Consider the following 17,358-nt stretch of genomic DNA (forward strand, 5'->3'; position numbering starts at 1 on the left):
TCATACGTCGAAAGGGGTGAGTGAGAAGCTGGCGGTGATTGGGCGCGGAGACTGTGTGCTGCTACAACCTCATGTGAACCCTGGGAACGTGAGCCTGAACCCTGCAAGAACTGCGTCTTAAATTTTGTTGCCTATACTTTAAAGGGAATCTATCACCAGGTTTTTGCCCCTAATCTAAGAGCAGCATAATGTTGGGGCAGAGATCCTGATTCCAGCGGTGTGTAACTTACTGAGCTGCTTAGTCTAGTTTTGATAAACTACTGCTGATTAATCAGTGATTTATCATTACGGGACTATTGGGTGTGCTGCAGGTAGTCCAGCATATTTATGAGCTCTGTATAACTGCTAGATCTGCAGCAGAGAAAACATTGATTATATATAAATGACAGCAAACAGCTCAGTAAGTTACACATCGCTGGAATCAGGGTCTCTACATTATGTTGCTCTCAGATGGGGTAGAAAAACTTGGTGACATAGTCCCTTTAAATGGTCTATAGATGGAGCAGATCCATACAACAGTGAGCTTTAATTTCTGTGCAGATTTTTTCGACAGTTTGTGAATATTCTGAAAATGCTATTTACGTGCATTTTAAAGTAAATTGCTGCAGATTTGCCATTCGGATTCTGCACCACAAATCTATGACATGTGAACATGGCCATAGTTATTTCTCCCTTGCTTTGTCGTATTGAGGGCTACTTCAACCGAACTAAAAAATGTATTTCTTTCCCAGCATGGCGCAGATCCAACAAAGAAAAACAGAGATGGGAACACACCCCTAGATTTGGTAAAAGATGGGGACACCGACATTCAAGATTTGTTACGAGGAGATGCGGCTCTGCTCGATGCAGCCAAGAAAGGGTGCTTAGCAAGAGTGCAAAAGCTATGTACACAAGAAAACATTAACTGCAGGGACACACAAGGGAGAAACTCTACGCCTCTGCATCTAGCAGGTGAGGTTGGTCTTACTGATGGCCTTGTCCAGGTTTCGCCTAATCTCGTGTTGATGGGAAACAGCACATTTTTCTTTTACTTGGTCAGTTTGTTACTCTGGTGCTTTTGCATGAAAGCCATATCAAAGGTAGGCAGCTAACGGAAAGAGTGTAGGGTAAATGTCTGTCTTGGGGTACATCCTAAATGAGCAATAACATATTGTTAATGTATCAGTCCGCAGATATACAAGCAATAGTTTGAATGACAGATGTTCTCGGGGTTTCATCCACATCTGATTAAACCTTCCTTTAGTAAACATCCTATTACTGATCAGAGCTGATGAGCCGTGTCATGAGGGATGAAACAGCTGGGATTCCAGCTTGCCCGACTCTCCCATCCTCCTCTTACACAGCAACAAAATGAGTTATTCTTACAGACAAAATATCCTACTCGGGGATGAGCATTGCCACCGAATAAGCTCCACACATTAAAGATTTCAGTACTATTTCACCAGCATCTACCCTATTATAATCTTCTTTTACCTCTTTTCTGTCATGCAGTGTGATAGGAGCGCTTGCAGTGTTTTCTCTTGAGCTGTGTGTTACAGTGCCAATGTATTTAATGTCCTGGGTTAGGCTGCTTTCACACATCCGGTTTTCGCCGTCGGGCACAATCCGGCAAATTGTGGATAAAACTGATCCGACGTCGGATCAGTTTTATTCCCCATAGACTTGTATTAGCGCCGGATTGTGCCAGATGGCCTTGCATTGCATGCGGCGTCCGCCAGATCCGGCAAAATTTGTCTGGCTGCCGGAAAGGACTCAGCATGGAACTTTTTTTGTCTCTGGCGCCGTTCGACATGTTGTATAATGGAAGCCTATGGGCGTCGGATCCGTCGTCATCCGGCATATGATGGAATCCAACGACTGATACGGTTTTTTGAACGGAGCATGCTCAGTATCCTAACGGATCTGTCAAACTGAAGGAACGCATGGAAAAAACTGATACAACGGATCCGTTTTTTCACCGGATCCATTGCATCAGTTTTTTTCACCGGATCGTCACTGACGTTGAAAAACTGATGTGTGAAAGCAGCCTTATGTGTTGTTATAGGCTACAAAGTATTCGGTGATACCCTACATGTAAGAAAAGGGGTGAATGACCACAAAAATGATAAAAATATTAGTTTTATTGATACTTCATTAAAAAGCATTTTCTTGGCCTTGATCAGTGCATATAATCTAGTGGCCCTTACTAGACACATCAAAGATTGGATAAATAATACGAGCTGCTTCTCTAGTACACAGAAAAGGAGTTAGCGAGGCCATTCGATATAGTCGCAATATTACACATGAAAGCAGCTTATTGCAAGACACGAGAGGAGCATGGAAGGCAATAAGAAAATTATACGGACTACCATTTTGTCTATCCAGACCTATGCCTCTGTGGAAAGACCCCAATTTTGAACAGGGCAAGCAAATCAAATTCTTCCAGGAGTGGAAACAAAAAGGAAAAAACTGGGGGCCGTGGGTATGGAGTTGGCCAGAATTTTCCTACTAAGTATAACCTACCGTTGCTCAGCAATTCCAATGTAGACAGTAAGTCATTACATGTCTGTGGTGAAAGAATTGGGAAAACTAGGCAAGAAAGGACTCTTTGACCGCTTGATCGGAGCAGACGTAAGACAGATGTCGCTGGCAATGCTATGTTCCCACCTACGTAGCCAGCATAAGAGTGAAGGTGAGAGTAATGCCTCTTTTTAACTGGGGGAATAGGATACCTGATGAGGAACTGTAGGACATATCGATTAAGGACTGGATAAAAGTTAAAAAGGTCATGATAAATGAGCAGAGGAGATATGCAATACAAATTGATACACAACGCGATTTACGACTTTTAGAAATGCTCCAGTAGACTATCTGAGAAGCTGCCCAAAGTACAACCTTTACACAACACACCTTATTCATTGTATATGGGAATGCCGGGTTATAGGAGTGTAGGAGGAAGCAATTGAACACACACAAAAAATATGGGGTATAAAAGTGCCAAAAGAATCGCTAGCTTGCCTATTTCATCATATAGCTATAATGGGGGTAGCGAGTGAAGGACATGCGTATATCCCAAATACTATACGTGTGATGTTAATGGAAGTAAAAGAAAAATTGCATTCTCATGCACAGGCTAGATAGACAGGTACCTGATATACCAGAAATGGTGAACAATATGAAGACACTGTTGGCGTTTGATCAATTAGATGCAGAAAGCAGCAAAGAAAAAAAATACAACTAAGGTATTTTAAAAAGTGGAGAACATTTATAGTAAAAAGTTAATCGCAAAACGAGATCTCCCGAATAATGAAACCATTCAAAGACACAACCTGGTATATATAGTGGGTACGGAAAGTATTCAGAACCCTTTACATTTTTCACTCTGTTTCATTGCAGCCATTTGTTAAATTCAAAAAAGTTTATTTTTTTTCTCATTAATGTACACTGTGCACCCCATCTTGTAAAAAAGAAAATAGAAAGTTTTGCAAATTTATTAAACAAAACAAGGAAACTGAAATATCACATGGTCATAAGTATTCAGACCCTTTGCTCAGTATTGAGTAGAAGTACACTTTTGAGCTACTACAGCCATGAGTTTTCTTGGGAATGATACAAGTTTTTCACACCTGGAGTTGGGGTTCCTCTGCCATTCTTCCTTGCAAATCCTCTCCAGTGCCGTCAGGTTGGATGGTGAACGTTGGTGGACAGCCATTTTCAGGTCTCTCCAGAGATGCTGCATTGGGTTTAGGTCAGGGCTTTGGCTGGGCCAGTGAAGAATGGTCACAGAGTTGTTCTGAAGCCACTCCTTTTGTTATTTTAGCCGTGTGCTTAGAGTAATTGTCTTGTTGGAAGATGAACCTTCAGCCAAGTCTGAGGTCCAGAGTACTCTGGAAGATGTTTTCTTCCAGGATATCTCTGCACTTGGTTGCATTCATCTTTCCTTCAGTTGCAAACAGTGGTCCTGTCCCTGCATCTGAAAAACACGCCCCCATAGCATGATGCTGCCACCACCATGTTTCACTGTTGGGATTGTGTTGGGCAGGTGATGAGCAGTGCCTGGTTCTGGGAGTCCTTCATGTGTTTTTTTGCAAACTCTGTGCAGGCTTTCATATGTCTTGCACTGAGGAGAGGCTTCATCTAGCCACTCTACCATAATGGCCCGGCTGGTGGAGGGCTGCAGTGATAGATGACTTTGTGGAACTTTCTTCCATCTCCCTACTGCATCTCTGGAGCTCAGCCACAGTGACCTTGTGATTTCTTCTTTACCTCTCACTAAAGGGTGCTTTACACGCTGCGACATCGCTACCGATATATCATCGGGGTCACGTCATTAGTGACGCACATCCGGCGCCGGTAGTGAGATCGCAGCGTGTGACACCAAGGAGCGACTATCAACGATTGCAAAATCGTTCGCTCCTTTCCTTAATATCGCTGCTGCCACAGGTATGATGATCATCTTTCCTGCGGCATCACACATCGCTATGTGTGACACCGCAGGAACGACGAACATCTCCTTACCTGCGTCCACCAGCAATGCGGAAGGAAGGAGGTGGGCAAGATGTTACGTCCCGCTCATCTCCGCCCCTCCGCTTCTATTGGCCGGCCGCTTAGTGACGTTGCTATGACGTCGAACGAACCTCCCCCTTGAGGGAGGGATTGTTCGACGGTCACAGCGACGTCGCTGACAAGGTATGTGCATGTGACGCTGCCGTAGCGATAATGTTCGCTACGGCAGCGAGCACCAAATGTCGCACGAACGATGTCACAGCGTGTAAAGCACCCTTAAGGCTCTGCTCCAATGAATTGCTCAGTTTGGCTGGATGGCCAGGTGTAGGAAGAGTTCTGGTGGCCACAAACTTCTTCCTTTTAAGGATTATGGAGGCCACTATGCTCTTAGGAATCTTGAGTATTGCAGAAATTCTTTTGTAACCTTGACCAGATCTGTGCCTTGCCACAATTCTGTCTCTGAGCTCCTTGGGCAGTTCCTTTGACCTCATGATTTTCATTTGATCTGATATGCACTGTGAGCTGTGAGGTCTTCTATAGACAGGTGTGTGCCTTTTCAAATCAAGTCCTATCAGTTTAATTAAACACAGCTGGACTCCGATGAAGGAGTAGAACCAACTCAAGGAGGATCACAAGGAAATGTACGGCATGAGACTTAAATATAAGTGTCTGAGCAAAGGGTCTGAATACTTATGACCATGTGATATGTCAGTTTTCTTGTTTTACAAATTTTCAAAAATTTCTACATTTCTGGGTTTTTTCTGTCAAGATGGGGGATGGGGTGCAGTGTGTACATTGAGAGAAAAAAAATGATCTTTTTTGAATTTACCAAACGGCTGCAATGAAACAAAGAGTGAAAAATGTAAATGTGGTCTGAATACTTTCCGTACCCACTGTACCTGGAGCCATCTAGATGAATCACTGGGGAGATTGGAAATACAGCATTAAAACCCGAAGAATCATTTTGAGAAGTTTAGAAATGTTACGGTTATTTTTTGAATTAGAAGACGCACTTTTCCTTCCAAAAATTTTGGAGGGAAATAAAGGGTGCATCTTAAAATTCGTATATAGTTTACCGGGAGGTGTAGAATTTGCGCGAGCGGCTGTCTGTGCGGGCAGGCGGCCGGCTGCCTCTCTGTGCGGGCCAGCGGGCTGCAGTGGCTGTATGGAGCAGGCCAGTGCGGCAGGTATCCCAGATGGTCTGGGTTCAAATGATGGTGCCCGGAGTCAGCGCATGTGCAGATGGAGCTCTCGACTGGGAGTGCCACCTGCGCACGCGCCACTCCGGGTGCCATTTCTTTGAAGCCAGGACCGCCGACAGAGCTTCTGGGACACCGGCCGCACAGGCCTGCACCACACAGTTACCCCAGCTTCCGCTGCCAGCACAGACGCAACCAGCACCGCCCCTGCCTCCTTTGATTCCAATGCACTACCGCTGCCGCCCCCCTCCGGTAAAACATCGGAGTATAAAACGGACCCCTTTTTTTTACTTTTTTTTTTTTTTTTTCATCTCTAAATTTGGGGTGCGTCTTGTATTCTGGTATGTCTTCTAAAACGAAAAATGCTGTATATGCTTCAGTTTCAGGTATCATAGGATTTTGTTGTTGTGACAGAAAAAATGTTAAAATGATGACGAATGTACAAGAAAGTATTGTATTGATATTTGTAAATTTTATGTGGTCATAAAATAGCGTATTTTTCGGATTATAAGACGCACATTTACTCCCAAAAATTTGGGAGGAAAATGAGGGGTGCATTTTAAAATCCGAATATAGCTTACCGGGGGGCAGTCTGTGCGGCGACTGGGTGCGTGCGGGCGGCCGGGTGCATGTGGCTGCGTGCCGGCGGCCGGGTGCCTGTGGCTACGTGCGGGTGGCCGGGTGCGTCGGTGCCGGCTGCCTCTCTGTGCGGGTGGGTAGACGGCCTACTGGCTGCCACTCTGTGCGTGCGGGCGGCTGGCTGTGCGGCGTGTGTCCGCGGTCGCAGTTTCAAATGATGGCGCTGAGAGTGCGCGTGCGCTGACTCCACTGACCCGCCACCACTGACCGCCGCTGCCACCACGGACCCGCCATGGCTGCCAGCACAACCTCTGCCTCCTGTGACCCCGCTTCACCATCACTGCTGCCCCCCCCCTCCGGTAAGACAACACCGGAGTATACAACGGACCCCATTTTTATATTTTTTTTACCTTTCTCTCTAAATTTGGGGTGCGTCTTTTAATCCGGTGCGTCTTATAAAACGAAAAATACGGTACTTTTTTAACTTTCTTTTAATATAAAACTCTTACATTGCTGGGGAGTATATATACAAGATGTATTTGGAACAGTATTATTAAAGTGGTATAATAATGGGTATTATGGTTCAGAAAAAGTATGATGAGACCGAAAATATTATACAATTGATATGGAGACAAACATACCATATAATAGAAACTACCACAGAAGTGAAGAGCCCGTAGACTCTGACGTACGTTTTGCTCCACTTTAGTAATGCCCTGTTCTACATTCAGCTTTTCTTAAACTATGTGTATTTTCTCCCCATCATTTTAAGTGTTTTATATTAAAACAAAATACTTTTTAACTATGAATCAATAAAATAAATATTTTTAACATCATTTTTGTGGTCTTTCACCCTTTTCTTGTTTGTAGCGTATTTACTGTTGTGGTGAATTATTTTATCACTGGGATTTATGATTTACTGCTGTAGTGTAGAGTACTTCATTTGTTTCATAAACAGTTGTGTTAAAGGGAATCTGTCACCAGCTTTTTGCTACTCCATCTGAACGAAGCTTAATGTAGAGACAGAGAGCCTGATTCCAGCAATGTGTGACTTATCTGGCTATCCACTGAAGTTTTTATAAAATCACTGTTTTGTCTGCTGCAGCTCTACCAGATCTCTGTAAAGCTATAACACACATGCACATGTAAATTACTGTGTACACATGGCAAGCCAGAAAGATGCCAATCACTTGTGCGGGCATGGTTGGTACTTGTCAGCAGGTTTACTAGTCCTCTAATGATAATCTGCTGCTGACTAGAGCTAGCAGGCCAGTAAGTGACACATTGCTGGAATCAGGATCTCTGGCTCCATAATATGCTGCTCTCAGATTAGGTTGCAAAATCCCAATGATGGATTTTCTTTAAAGTTTTTTGTCATTCAGTTTTGTGTCTCTGAAATGCTTTTGTTCTTTTTTTTTTTGCAGCCGGCTATAACAACCTGGAGGTGGCGGAATATCTCCTAGAGCATGGTGCAGACGTAAATGCACAGGATAAAGGAGGGCTTATTCCCTTACACAATGCTGCATCATATGGGGTATGAATAATTGTGGTTTAGACTGCCAGATGTGAAATATTGTTTCTTTCTAAAGAGGTATTTCACCTGTAGTGTGGTTCAAACCATCAGGCTTAATGCTGATACTTCTCCACCAAAAGGGTACACAAGCCAATTTTATTTATTCATTTTAATACAAACTTCCAATTTATTTAGTTTTTTTTTCTACCATTTAAATTAAAAAAAAAAAAAAAAAAAAAACTATAGTTGTTTGGAATCTTTATACTGATCTGGAGAATCATATTGTCGGGTCAATTTAACCATTTCGTGAACATTGTAAATACAACAATTATAAATTAAATAATTGTGAAATTGCTTCCTTTTTTTTTTTTCTTTGCAGTTTCAAAGCACCGTGTTCTAGAACTGTCGTAGAATGAAATGTGTAATTTACAAGTACAACTCCTCCCACAAAAAAAAAAAACGCTCTCCTATGGCTATGTGGGAAGAAAAATAAAAAAAAAGCTATGGCTCGAAAAATGGCTTTCATGAAAGGGTTAACTTTAGATGGGCATGCGTCATTGAAGGGATTGTACACTACTTGGACAACCATGTCTCAAACAGCGTGTTTGCACAAGTAAATTAAAACTTATACTCCCTTTCAGTGCTGGCGCTGTTCCAGCGGTGTCAGCAGGCGCTCTCCCAGGGCTCGTGTGAGATTGTCATGAGTCCTGCACCTCATTAGCGCTGGCTTCATTCATTACGCCTTCCAAACGTATCAGAAATGAAGAGGTAGTCAGAGCTCCAGCTGCCCACTCGCATCCTCTTGATGTCTGATATGTCGGAAGTTGGAAAAAGTGAAGCCAGCGCTGATTTTGCGCAGTACACATGACAATCTCGTGTGAGCCCCAGGAGAGCGACTGTCGACCCAGCTGGAGGCGAGTACAAGTGTTATTATACTAGTGGCAAACATGCTGATTGAGAAGGGGTTGTCTGAGTAGTGGGAAACTCGTGTAAGGAACCCACCCATGCTGAAATGGACCTCTAGAATATGTGCACACAGTGCATTTTTATCACGTTTTTGTTATGCATTTTTTAGTGCAGTTTTGTCACAAAACTGTATGCAAATCTTTATGCCACCAAAGTCCATGAGAATTCTGAGGTTTTGTGCACAGATTGTTTTGGGGTTTTTTTTCCCATGCAGATTTGGTGCAAAAATAAATTTGCAGTATGTCAATTCTTTCAGCGGTTTTGCAGCACTTTTCCACCCCAGGATGCATGGAAAAAACGTCATCAAAATATATATTAATAGTTTATTTATTTTTCTTTCTACCAATAGATGTAGATTTGGTGCAGAAATTTCGGCAGCCAAATACTCATTTTGCGCACATAGCCTTACAATTTATGATCCCTTCAATTTTTTGTAGTGGTGGTCTCTTCCAAAAGGTCTTCTTTGACAGTTGCAGCACTCATTGGTTGCCAACATCATAAACGTCTTATTGCTCTTCCTTATCAGACCAGTTTACGCCACAGCTTTTTTTTTTAATATTACCATTGGTACAGCTGTTTGCTTTTTTTTTTTTTTTTTGTTTTTGTAAGATGAGTAGTGTTTTACAATGGCACTGCAATTTATGCTATTAAGTGGTGTCCACAACAATTTGGCACACAATATTTAAGACACCATTTATACACTGTAGAAAAATTCAGGTGGATTTTCAGACATGCGGAGTGAAATTCACAGCACAATCTGCAAATAACAGATTAGCTACACCCCAAAATTAGAGCCTTGGCAATAAAGTCACTATATTTGAGTCATTTTTCAAAATGGACATGAGCCTTGAATTATGTTTTTGTCTTTTTTTCGTTCTAGCATGTTGACATTGCAGCATTATTGATCAAGTACAACACTTGCGTTAATGCCACAGATAAATGGGCTTTTACCCCCTTGCATGAAGCAGCCCAGAAAGGACGAACGCAGCTGTGTGCCCTGCTTTTAGCTCATGGTGCAGACCCCACGATGAAAAACCAGGAGAGCCAGACGCCACTAGATTTAGCCACAGTAAGTGTTTTCGTTCACAATTTGGTCTGGAGGCTTTTTAAGGTCTTATTTTCAGAATGTTCTGTGTTTGTCCAATGCTTTTGGCTTCTTTTTCAATTTCACATTACAATAAAATATATAGAGATTCTGATATTGTTAATAATAATAATTGAAGCAGAACGGTCTCATTAAAGGTTACCTATGTGTTATAACTACAGTGTAGAACAGATTGATGTGTGAGAATACATTAGTCACTGACACTACCCCAATGAGCAGTAATGTAAATGTGATATAAATGAATCTTCTCCGCTCCTCTGGGTATATAACATGGTAATACTGATATGGTAGTGTGATGTAAGTGTTTTTAAAAATTATTTTTTTTTTTTTTGCTTTTCATTTAGGCTGATGACATTCGAGCTCTGCTAATAGATGCAATGCCTCCCGAGGCATTACCTACCTGCTTCAAACCTCAAGCAACTGTAGTCAGTGCCTCAATTATATCACCAGCGTCCACTCCCTCCTGTCTGTCCGCTGCCAGCAGCATCGATAATCTGTCCGGTCCCTTGGCTGATCTGGCTGTGGGTGGATCGTCAAATGCTGGTGATGGCGCTGCAGGAACGGAAAGGAAAGAAGGTGAAGGTAAAGCTGTGTTTTGTGATTGCTTAAGATGGAACATATTAAGATCATTGCTCCTGCCAACTCTAAAGAGCCTCCATATGCAGCATGTTGCTCCTCAGCCTCTGTGTACACAGCCTTCATCTGCAATATATCGCTTGTCAGCCCCTTTATACAACCTCCATATGCAGTATGTACTCAACAGCTCCTGTATGCAACCTCTGTCTGCAGTACATATGCCACATCCTCTGTATACAGCCTCTATGTGCAGTACACTACTCCTCAGCCCCTGTATATAGTCTCCATATGTCATACGTTGCTCCTAATCCTCTGTATATAACCTCCATCTGCACCGGATAGTGATGACACATCCTTAGGCTATGTGCGCACGTTGCGTATTTTCATGCAGTTATGCTGCGATCTGCACCGCAGCGTAAATGCATGCGTCCTGTGTCCCCAGCATAATCTATGAAGATTATGCAGGAGACGTGCGCACGTGGCGTATTAGAGCGCAGCTCTTCGGCTGCTGCCCGAAGCGCACGTTATAAGAAGTGACATGTCACTTATTCCGTGCGCTCTGCCTGCAGTCCCCGCTCTGTCTATGGGAGGGGCTGCATCCAGAGCGCATGAAATCGGCTTTTCATTACGGACTGTTTCTGCAGCGATTTGAAGCGCACATGTGCTGTTCAAATCGCTGCAGAAATTTATGCAGGGACAAATGCTACGTGCGCACATAACCTTAGGATAGGTCATCTATATCACAAACTTTGACAACTCCTGTAATTTAATCACTGGCTTTTCAGTGTGCTTTATTCCTCCTGCATTTGTTTTTGCAGTGCTATTTTCTTTCTATATTTTTTTTTTTTTTTTGCAACAAATGCTGTCTTCCTCAGCCATAAGGTATTGTGTGTAAGATCTTTTAGTGCCTTTCTGACAATTTGAAAGTCATCTACTAGAAAACATTTTTTTTTCTTTTTTCTCCCTTCGCAGTTGCAGGTCTTGACATGAACATCAATCAGTTTCTGAAAAGCCTGGGTCTGGAGCACCTTCGGGATATCTTTGAAACTGAGCAGGTAGGATGCACGCCAAATGTGTTATCTGTGCTGATGCTCGGCATCCCTACTTTCAAAGCCAGCGTTTGTCTCGCTGACCTGAAGGAGGGTGATGTGTTGCTTTGAAGGAGATTGGAAGATAATTGCAACAGGACGCTGTGAACCTGTATACTCCGACTGGCCTCTAATAGTTCTGTCCACAGCTCAGTTATTTTAACAGTTTTTCCATGTGTTATGATGTAAAAAATCACACACCTATTGAAAACTCAATGCTAGACAATTTGTGGCCAACATCATAGTTTTTAGGACATCTTTAGCACTTGGAAAGGTAGATGACATTATTCCCAAACTGTTAAAAGATTAAAGGAGCACTTTCATTAGTTGTTTGTTTTTTTTTTAATTTGTGTATACCGTATGTTTATGTAAAGTGTGTATGTGTTATATTCCTCTTCCACAGCCTTCTCCGTGATCCAGCACCATTCTGCTAATTTTTTCACTGACTTTTCAGACTATACAGCTCACTGTATACTCTAGGCCTGAGCTCTGGAGTCTCTTACAATGTAAACCTATGGAGCCTCATTCTAATGCTCCGTAAAAACTAGCTCTGTAGAGTCTTAAAGGGAACTTGTCACCGGATGCTCATAATACTTAATAATATACTAATAATAATATACTAATAATACCTAACGGTCAGTGCGGAGCACACTGGTCGGATGGGCGTCTCCGTTCTCTGCGCCCCGTGCCTCCTTTTTCAGCGATCTATGTCCTTCTGAAGCTAGTGTGGATGACGCTTTCTACGTCATCAACACTAACCTGCTCGGCAGATCAAACTGCACCTACGCAGTGCACTCACTGTTGGCTAGTGTAGATGACATAGAACGCGTCATCCACACTAGCTTCAGAAGGAGGACAAAGATGGCCGAAAGAGGGGGCGCGGGACCCAGAGAACGGAGACGCTCATCCGACCAGTGTGCTCCACACTGACCGTTAGGTAAGTATTTTGAGCATCCGGAGACAAATTCCCTTTAAGTAGCGGGTATGCCATGAGAAGAGGCGCATAATACTGCTGAATACCAGAGAAGATGGTCTAGGTGAGTATATTAACACATTTGCACTTGTACACAGATTTTAGTTTTTTTGTGGGATTTTTGGGGGTTTTTTTGTTTTTGTTTTTTTTTTGTTTTGTTTTTTTTTAGAAAAAAAAAAAACTTAATGGGAGTACTTCTTTAAAGAGGTTATTGATAGCCTATCTGATCAGTGTGCCAAAAGGTTTAAATGCTGGCGCCGGTCACAATTTCTCAGATGCTGGCGAAACATCAGGTACCGTATTTTTCGGACTATAAGACGCACTTTTTTCCCCCCAAATGTTGAGGGAAAGTGGGGGGTGCGTCTTAGGCTGAATGTAGGGCTGCGGGGAATGAGGGTGCTGCGGAGGAGCGGGTCATCGGGGCATGAGCAGGCTGTAGCAGCCTGCCGTGACCACGTGGGCCCGCTCATTTCATATGCACGCCCATCTCAGCGCTGAAGCCGGTGCTGACAGGTGGGTGGGATGATGGGCGGGGGATGCACGCATAGTAAACAGCCAGCCCGCATGATCACTCCTGATCACTACAACCTGGAGTGATCATGTGCAGCTGTATTTACTGCCCCCCATGCATCATCATCAGCGTGTGGTGCAGTGAATCAGTACACTCACCGACAACAATCCCTGCAGCACCGCGATCTCCTGTCTGCCGGCCGCGGCTGTGCTTGGAAACTAGCGATGCTCACAGGGATGACATCATCGCTGTGCGCACGTGTCCACACGCAGCCGCGGATGACACAGACAGGAGGACATCACGATGCTGCAGGAATCATGGCCGGCTCCACACAGGTAAGCCGCGCTACTGACTGGAGGAGGAGCGATGCTGCGTGGAGCGAGGAAAGGTGAGGATGAACGTTTTTGGTTTTTTTAAAAATTTTTTGTGTGCCACAGGATGCAGCCATTTAGTAGCATACGGTATATAGCAGGATGACGGCATATACCAGGATGGGGGTATGTTATGAGCAGGGTGGGGGTGTATAGCAGGGTGGGGGTGTATAGCAGGATGGGGGTGTATAGCAGGATGGGGGTATATAGCAGGGTGTGGGTGTATAGCAGGGTGGGGGTGTATAGCAGGGTGGGGGTGTATAGCAGGGTGGGGGTGTATAGCAGGGTGGGGGCATATAGCAGGATGTGGCCATATGCCAAGATGATGTATATAGCAGGATGCGGCCATATGCCCGGATGGGGTATATAGCAGGATGCAGCCATACGCCCGGATGGGGTATATAGCAGGATGGAAGCACATACCAGGATGGCAGTAAATAGGAGGATGTGGGCTATACCAGGATGAGGGACATATATATATATACAAGGCAGGAGGATCATTACCAGGATGGGGTACCTGAGTTAGAGAATTTGGGGACATTACCCCCATAACAGTGTCAGCAGCAGATCCTTGCCCCATAACAATGTGTAATGACAACATTTTTTTCTTAAAATTTTATTTTCCTACTCTAAAACCAGGATGCGTCTTAGGCTATGTGCGCACGTTGCGTACTAGCTCTGCAGAAATTTCTGCAGCGATCCTAAGAGCACACGTGCGCTTCAAATCGCTGCAGAAAATGTCCGTAGAGGAAAAAAAAAGCCGATTCCATGCACTCTGACTGCAGCTCCTGCCATAGACAGAGCAGGAGCTGCCGGCAAAGCGCACGGAAGAAGTGACATGTCACGTCTTAGAACGCAGCGCTTCGGGCAGCAGCCGAAGCGCTGCGCTCTAAGACGCCACGTGCGCACGGCTCCATAGATTATGCAGGGGACGCAGGACGCATACAGTTACGCTGCACTACAAAGCGCAGCGTAACTGCGTGTATTTACGCAACGTGCGCACATAGCCTTATAGTCCGAAAAATACGATACTTATTGAAGTGATAATTACTCTAATCAGAAGTCCCCTCGATTTCCTGTTTCCATTGTAGACCTCACGATAATCGGATCAGAAAATTGTGTGATCTATGTAAAAAAGTGATCTGATCTTTATAACTTTTTATCTTTTATGTGCCTCATCAACAAAATCTCTTTTGTAAACTCAGCCTCAGATATACAGTGGAAAATATTGGAATTTGTAAGCAAACAGATCCGGTCATGGTGATACATCAGGAGCCCCGGTGCATCTCTAATGCTCTGCTGTATAGCTTATTTAGAAAATGCCCACAAATCCTGCTGGTCCGGGCAGCGCTCACCTTAGATTGCTGTATCCTTAGTACTGGCACATATATATATATATATATATATATATATATATATATATATATATATATATATATATGTGCCAGTACTATTTCAGAATACAGCTCTCCATGTTTTCTCTCCATTAACCCTGCAGCTTCGGTTTATTTTGATTTCCTATCTGTTAACTGCATGCTGAAAACAGAATTAATTTGGTTCCAGAACAGTTGAGACTAAACTCCTCATGTTCCTGAATAACAATGAGGTTTGATACTCCCAGCAGGCATGTTTGAATATATCCTGTAAATCTGGGCCTGCTACAAAAAGATAAATTCAAATGAAAAAGTTGTGATGCATATGAAGACTTCAAAGAATGGCTCCGAAAGAAATATTTGCTTAGACAGGGAAATAAAAGAAAATTATATATATTTTTCACTTTGTCTTTCAAAAGCTAAAATTGTGATTTTCCTTCTTAATCGGTCAGTAGGTTTTTACTACTTCATCTGAGAGCAGTATAATGTAGAAAAAGAGACCCTGATTCTAGCGATGTGTCACTTTGTGTCAACTGCTTCACCCAGTAAACGATGAGTTTTTACATTTAGCATGCAGAAGAGCTGAGAAAGCTAACCCTGCCCACACCAGGCTCATTATGTACATTGTCTATAGACTGTGAGCTGCTTATCAGAGGAGGTGCATGTCAGACTAAGGCTCTAGTGATGATGTTGTCCGAACACTGATTATGTTATGGAGCTAAAACAAAAATGATTGCAAGTAAACAGCATGTACCTTGGTGATACACATCTCTGAATTCTGTGTTTAACCCCTACATAATGCTTTTCTCATATTACATAGCAAAAACCTACTGACTGATTCACTTTAACTCATGACATTTGAAGTGTTAAAGGGAACCTGTCAGCTGATGCATGCTGCCCAAACCATGGGCAGCATGTATCAGCCACTGGATGTATAATTACACCATTTTTTGTTTAACTCTGAAACTCTGCGGTGTTTAGAGAAAAACATACAGTATAATGCACCCCGCATATTGCTCCATGCAGTATTAATTAAGGCTTTGCATGGTCACCATACAGTATAGTGCTCCATGCAGTATCCAGGATGCCAACACTTTTGAAACTGCAATGCCGGGGGTGAGAGCAGTGCCAAATAAAATCGGCCTGGGAACGTGTAGGAGATTGGTTATTTCAAGTATTATTGTGTGTTTTATTAGATATATATATATATATATATATATATATATATATATATATATATATATATATATATATATATATATAGATATATATATATATATAATATAGAGAGAGAGAGATATTTATATGTATATTTACTGGGTTAGTAGTGGGGGTGTCTGATAGGTGCCTCTCCATTACTAACCCATGGGCTTGATACCAGCTGACACTACATAGATGACCTCACCACCAAAAGCCATTACCACTATTGCAGGAAGCGCTAGAATTGGCGCATCTAATATGATGTGTTACTTCTGGGGTGGCTGCAAGCTGGTATTTTGTGGTGGGAAGGGACTAAAAATCATAGACCTTCCGAACCTGCCAATATTAGCCCGCAGCTGTCTACTTTACTTTTTTGGTTATCAAAAAAGGGAGGGGGGAACCCACGTTGTGTTTTTGGTTTTTTTTTTTTGTTATTTAATCATAAGCTGTCCAATATGTTCCTCAGGGGGAATTTTGCTATATGTCTGGGGGTTGTACAGTTATTTCTGTTTGTCTATATAGTAGTAAAGAAATCCAGCACTCAAAGACAAAAGTATATTTGAAAGTGATTAGTATCTTATTACAATAATTCCAGCAGTGTGAGCGAATAGTGAAGTTTCGGTCAACAATATGACCTTTACCAGACTCGCACAGCATTGGTGGTATAGGGAAATTTGTGGTATGCAGCGCTATTGTAAAACTGCTGTCACTCTACTGCTAGTTTACGCACTGTGCTTGGCCGAGTATCACGGGTACTCAAATGTTTAGTCTGTGAAACAAGGGACACAAAGCACAGGCTTGCTTCACTGCATGATGTGAGCAGGCACCCCAGGGTGAGCCACTTCAGCCTCCTTTGAATGGCTCTCACTGGAGGGTAAAACATTTTTGTATGTACGGTGTCTGGAATAAAAAACACGCTAGCATTTTAGTGCTTGCCCATCACTAGTAGCGGTCATTGCCGGCTTCTGCAGCACAGGTTCTATTGAAAAGATCAGGAGCTGTGCTGCAGAACCACGCAGCTTCTGCTATACCACAGACAACCCCCTTAAAATAATAATGAACCCATGGCAATTTGTGGTAAAGCGCATGCACACAGCCTAACTGCTACCTTTGAATTTACTTTCATTTTTTTGTGTGTGACTTACGTAATAGCCTGTTATGTTTTGTTGTGATGGAGAAAATGAAACATTAAACTTGAAATGCGCTCTCCACGTGCAATTAACTATTAGATCAATAAGTGTAATGTAATAAAATTGTGTTCAGGTTATGCTGCTGTGCAATAACGTCTGAGGTCTGAATGTGAACGGCTGAGGACTGTCTAGACGGATGGGATGTGCTATAATTTTAGAGTAGGCTCTTGATATATATGGCTGTTACAAGCATAATCTTGGCAGCTTTAAAGTGATGCTGCCGGGTTTT

General features: G+C 42.9%; 1 protein-coding gene across 2 annotated transcripts in view; it reads left to right on the plus strand.

The window, feature by feature from the left end:
• Positions 1–17,358, plus strand: part of TNKS (tankyrase) — a 349,200-nt gene that overhangs the window by 301,449 nt on the left and 30,393 nt on the right. For both annotated transcript variants that reach the window (XM_075352460.1, XM_075352461.1), the window contains exons 16-20: positions 732–951; positions 7,688–7,797; positions 9,623–9,811; positions 10,192–10,429; positions 11,396–11,478. In XM_075352460.1, the coding sequence (XP_075208575.1) occupies positions 732–951; positions 7,688–7,797; positions 9,623–9,811; positions 10,192–10,429; positions 11,396–11,478 (840 nt within the window). The remainder of the gene's footprint in view (positions 1–731; positions 952–7,687; positions 7,798–9,622; positions 9,812–10,191; positions 10,430–11,395; positions 11,479–17,358) is intronic.

The sequence above is a fragment of the Anomaloglossus baeobatrachus genome, chromosome 1, assembly GCF_048569485.1.
Source record: "Anomaloglossus baeobatrachus isolate aAnoBae1 chromosome 1, aAnoBae1.hap1, whole genome shotgun sequence".
Taxonomy (NCBI): domain Eukaryota; kingdom Metazoa; phylum Chordata; class Amphibia; order Anura; family Aromobatidae; genus Anomaloglossus; species Anomaloglossus baeobatrachus.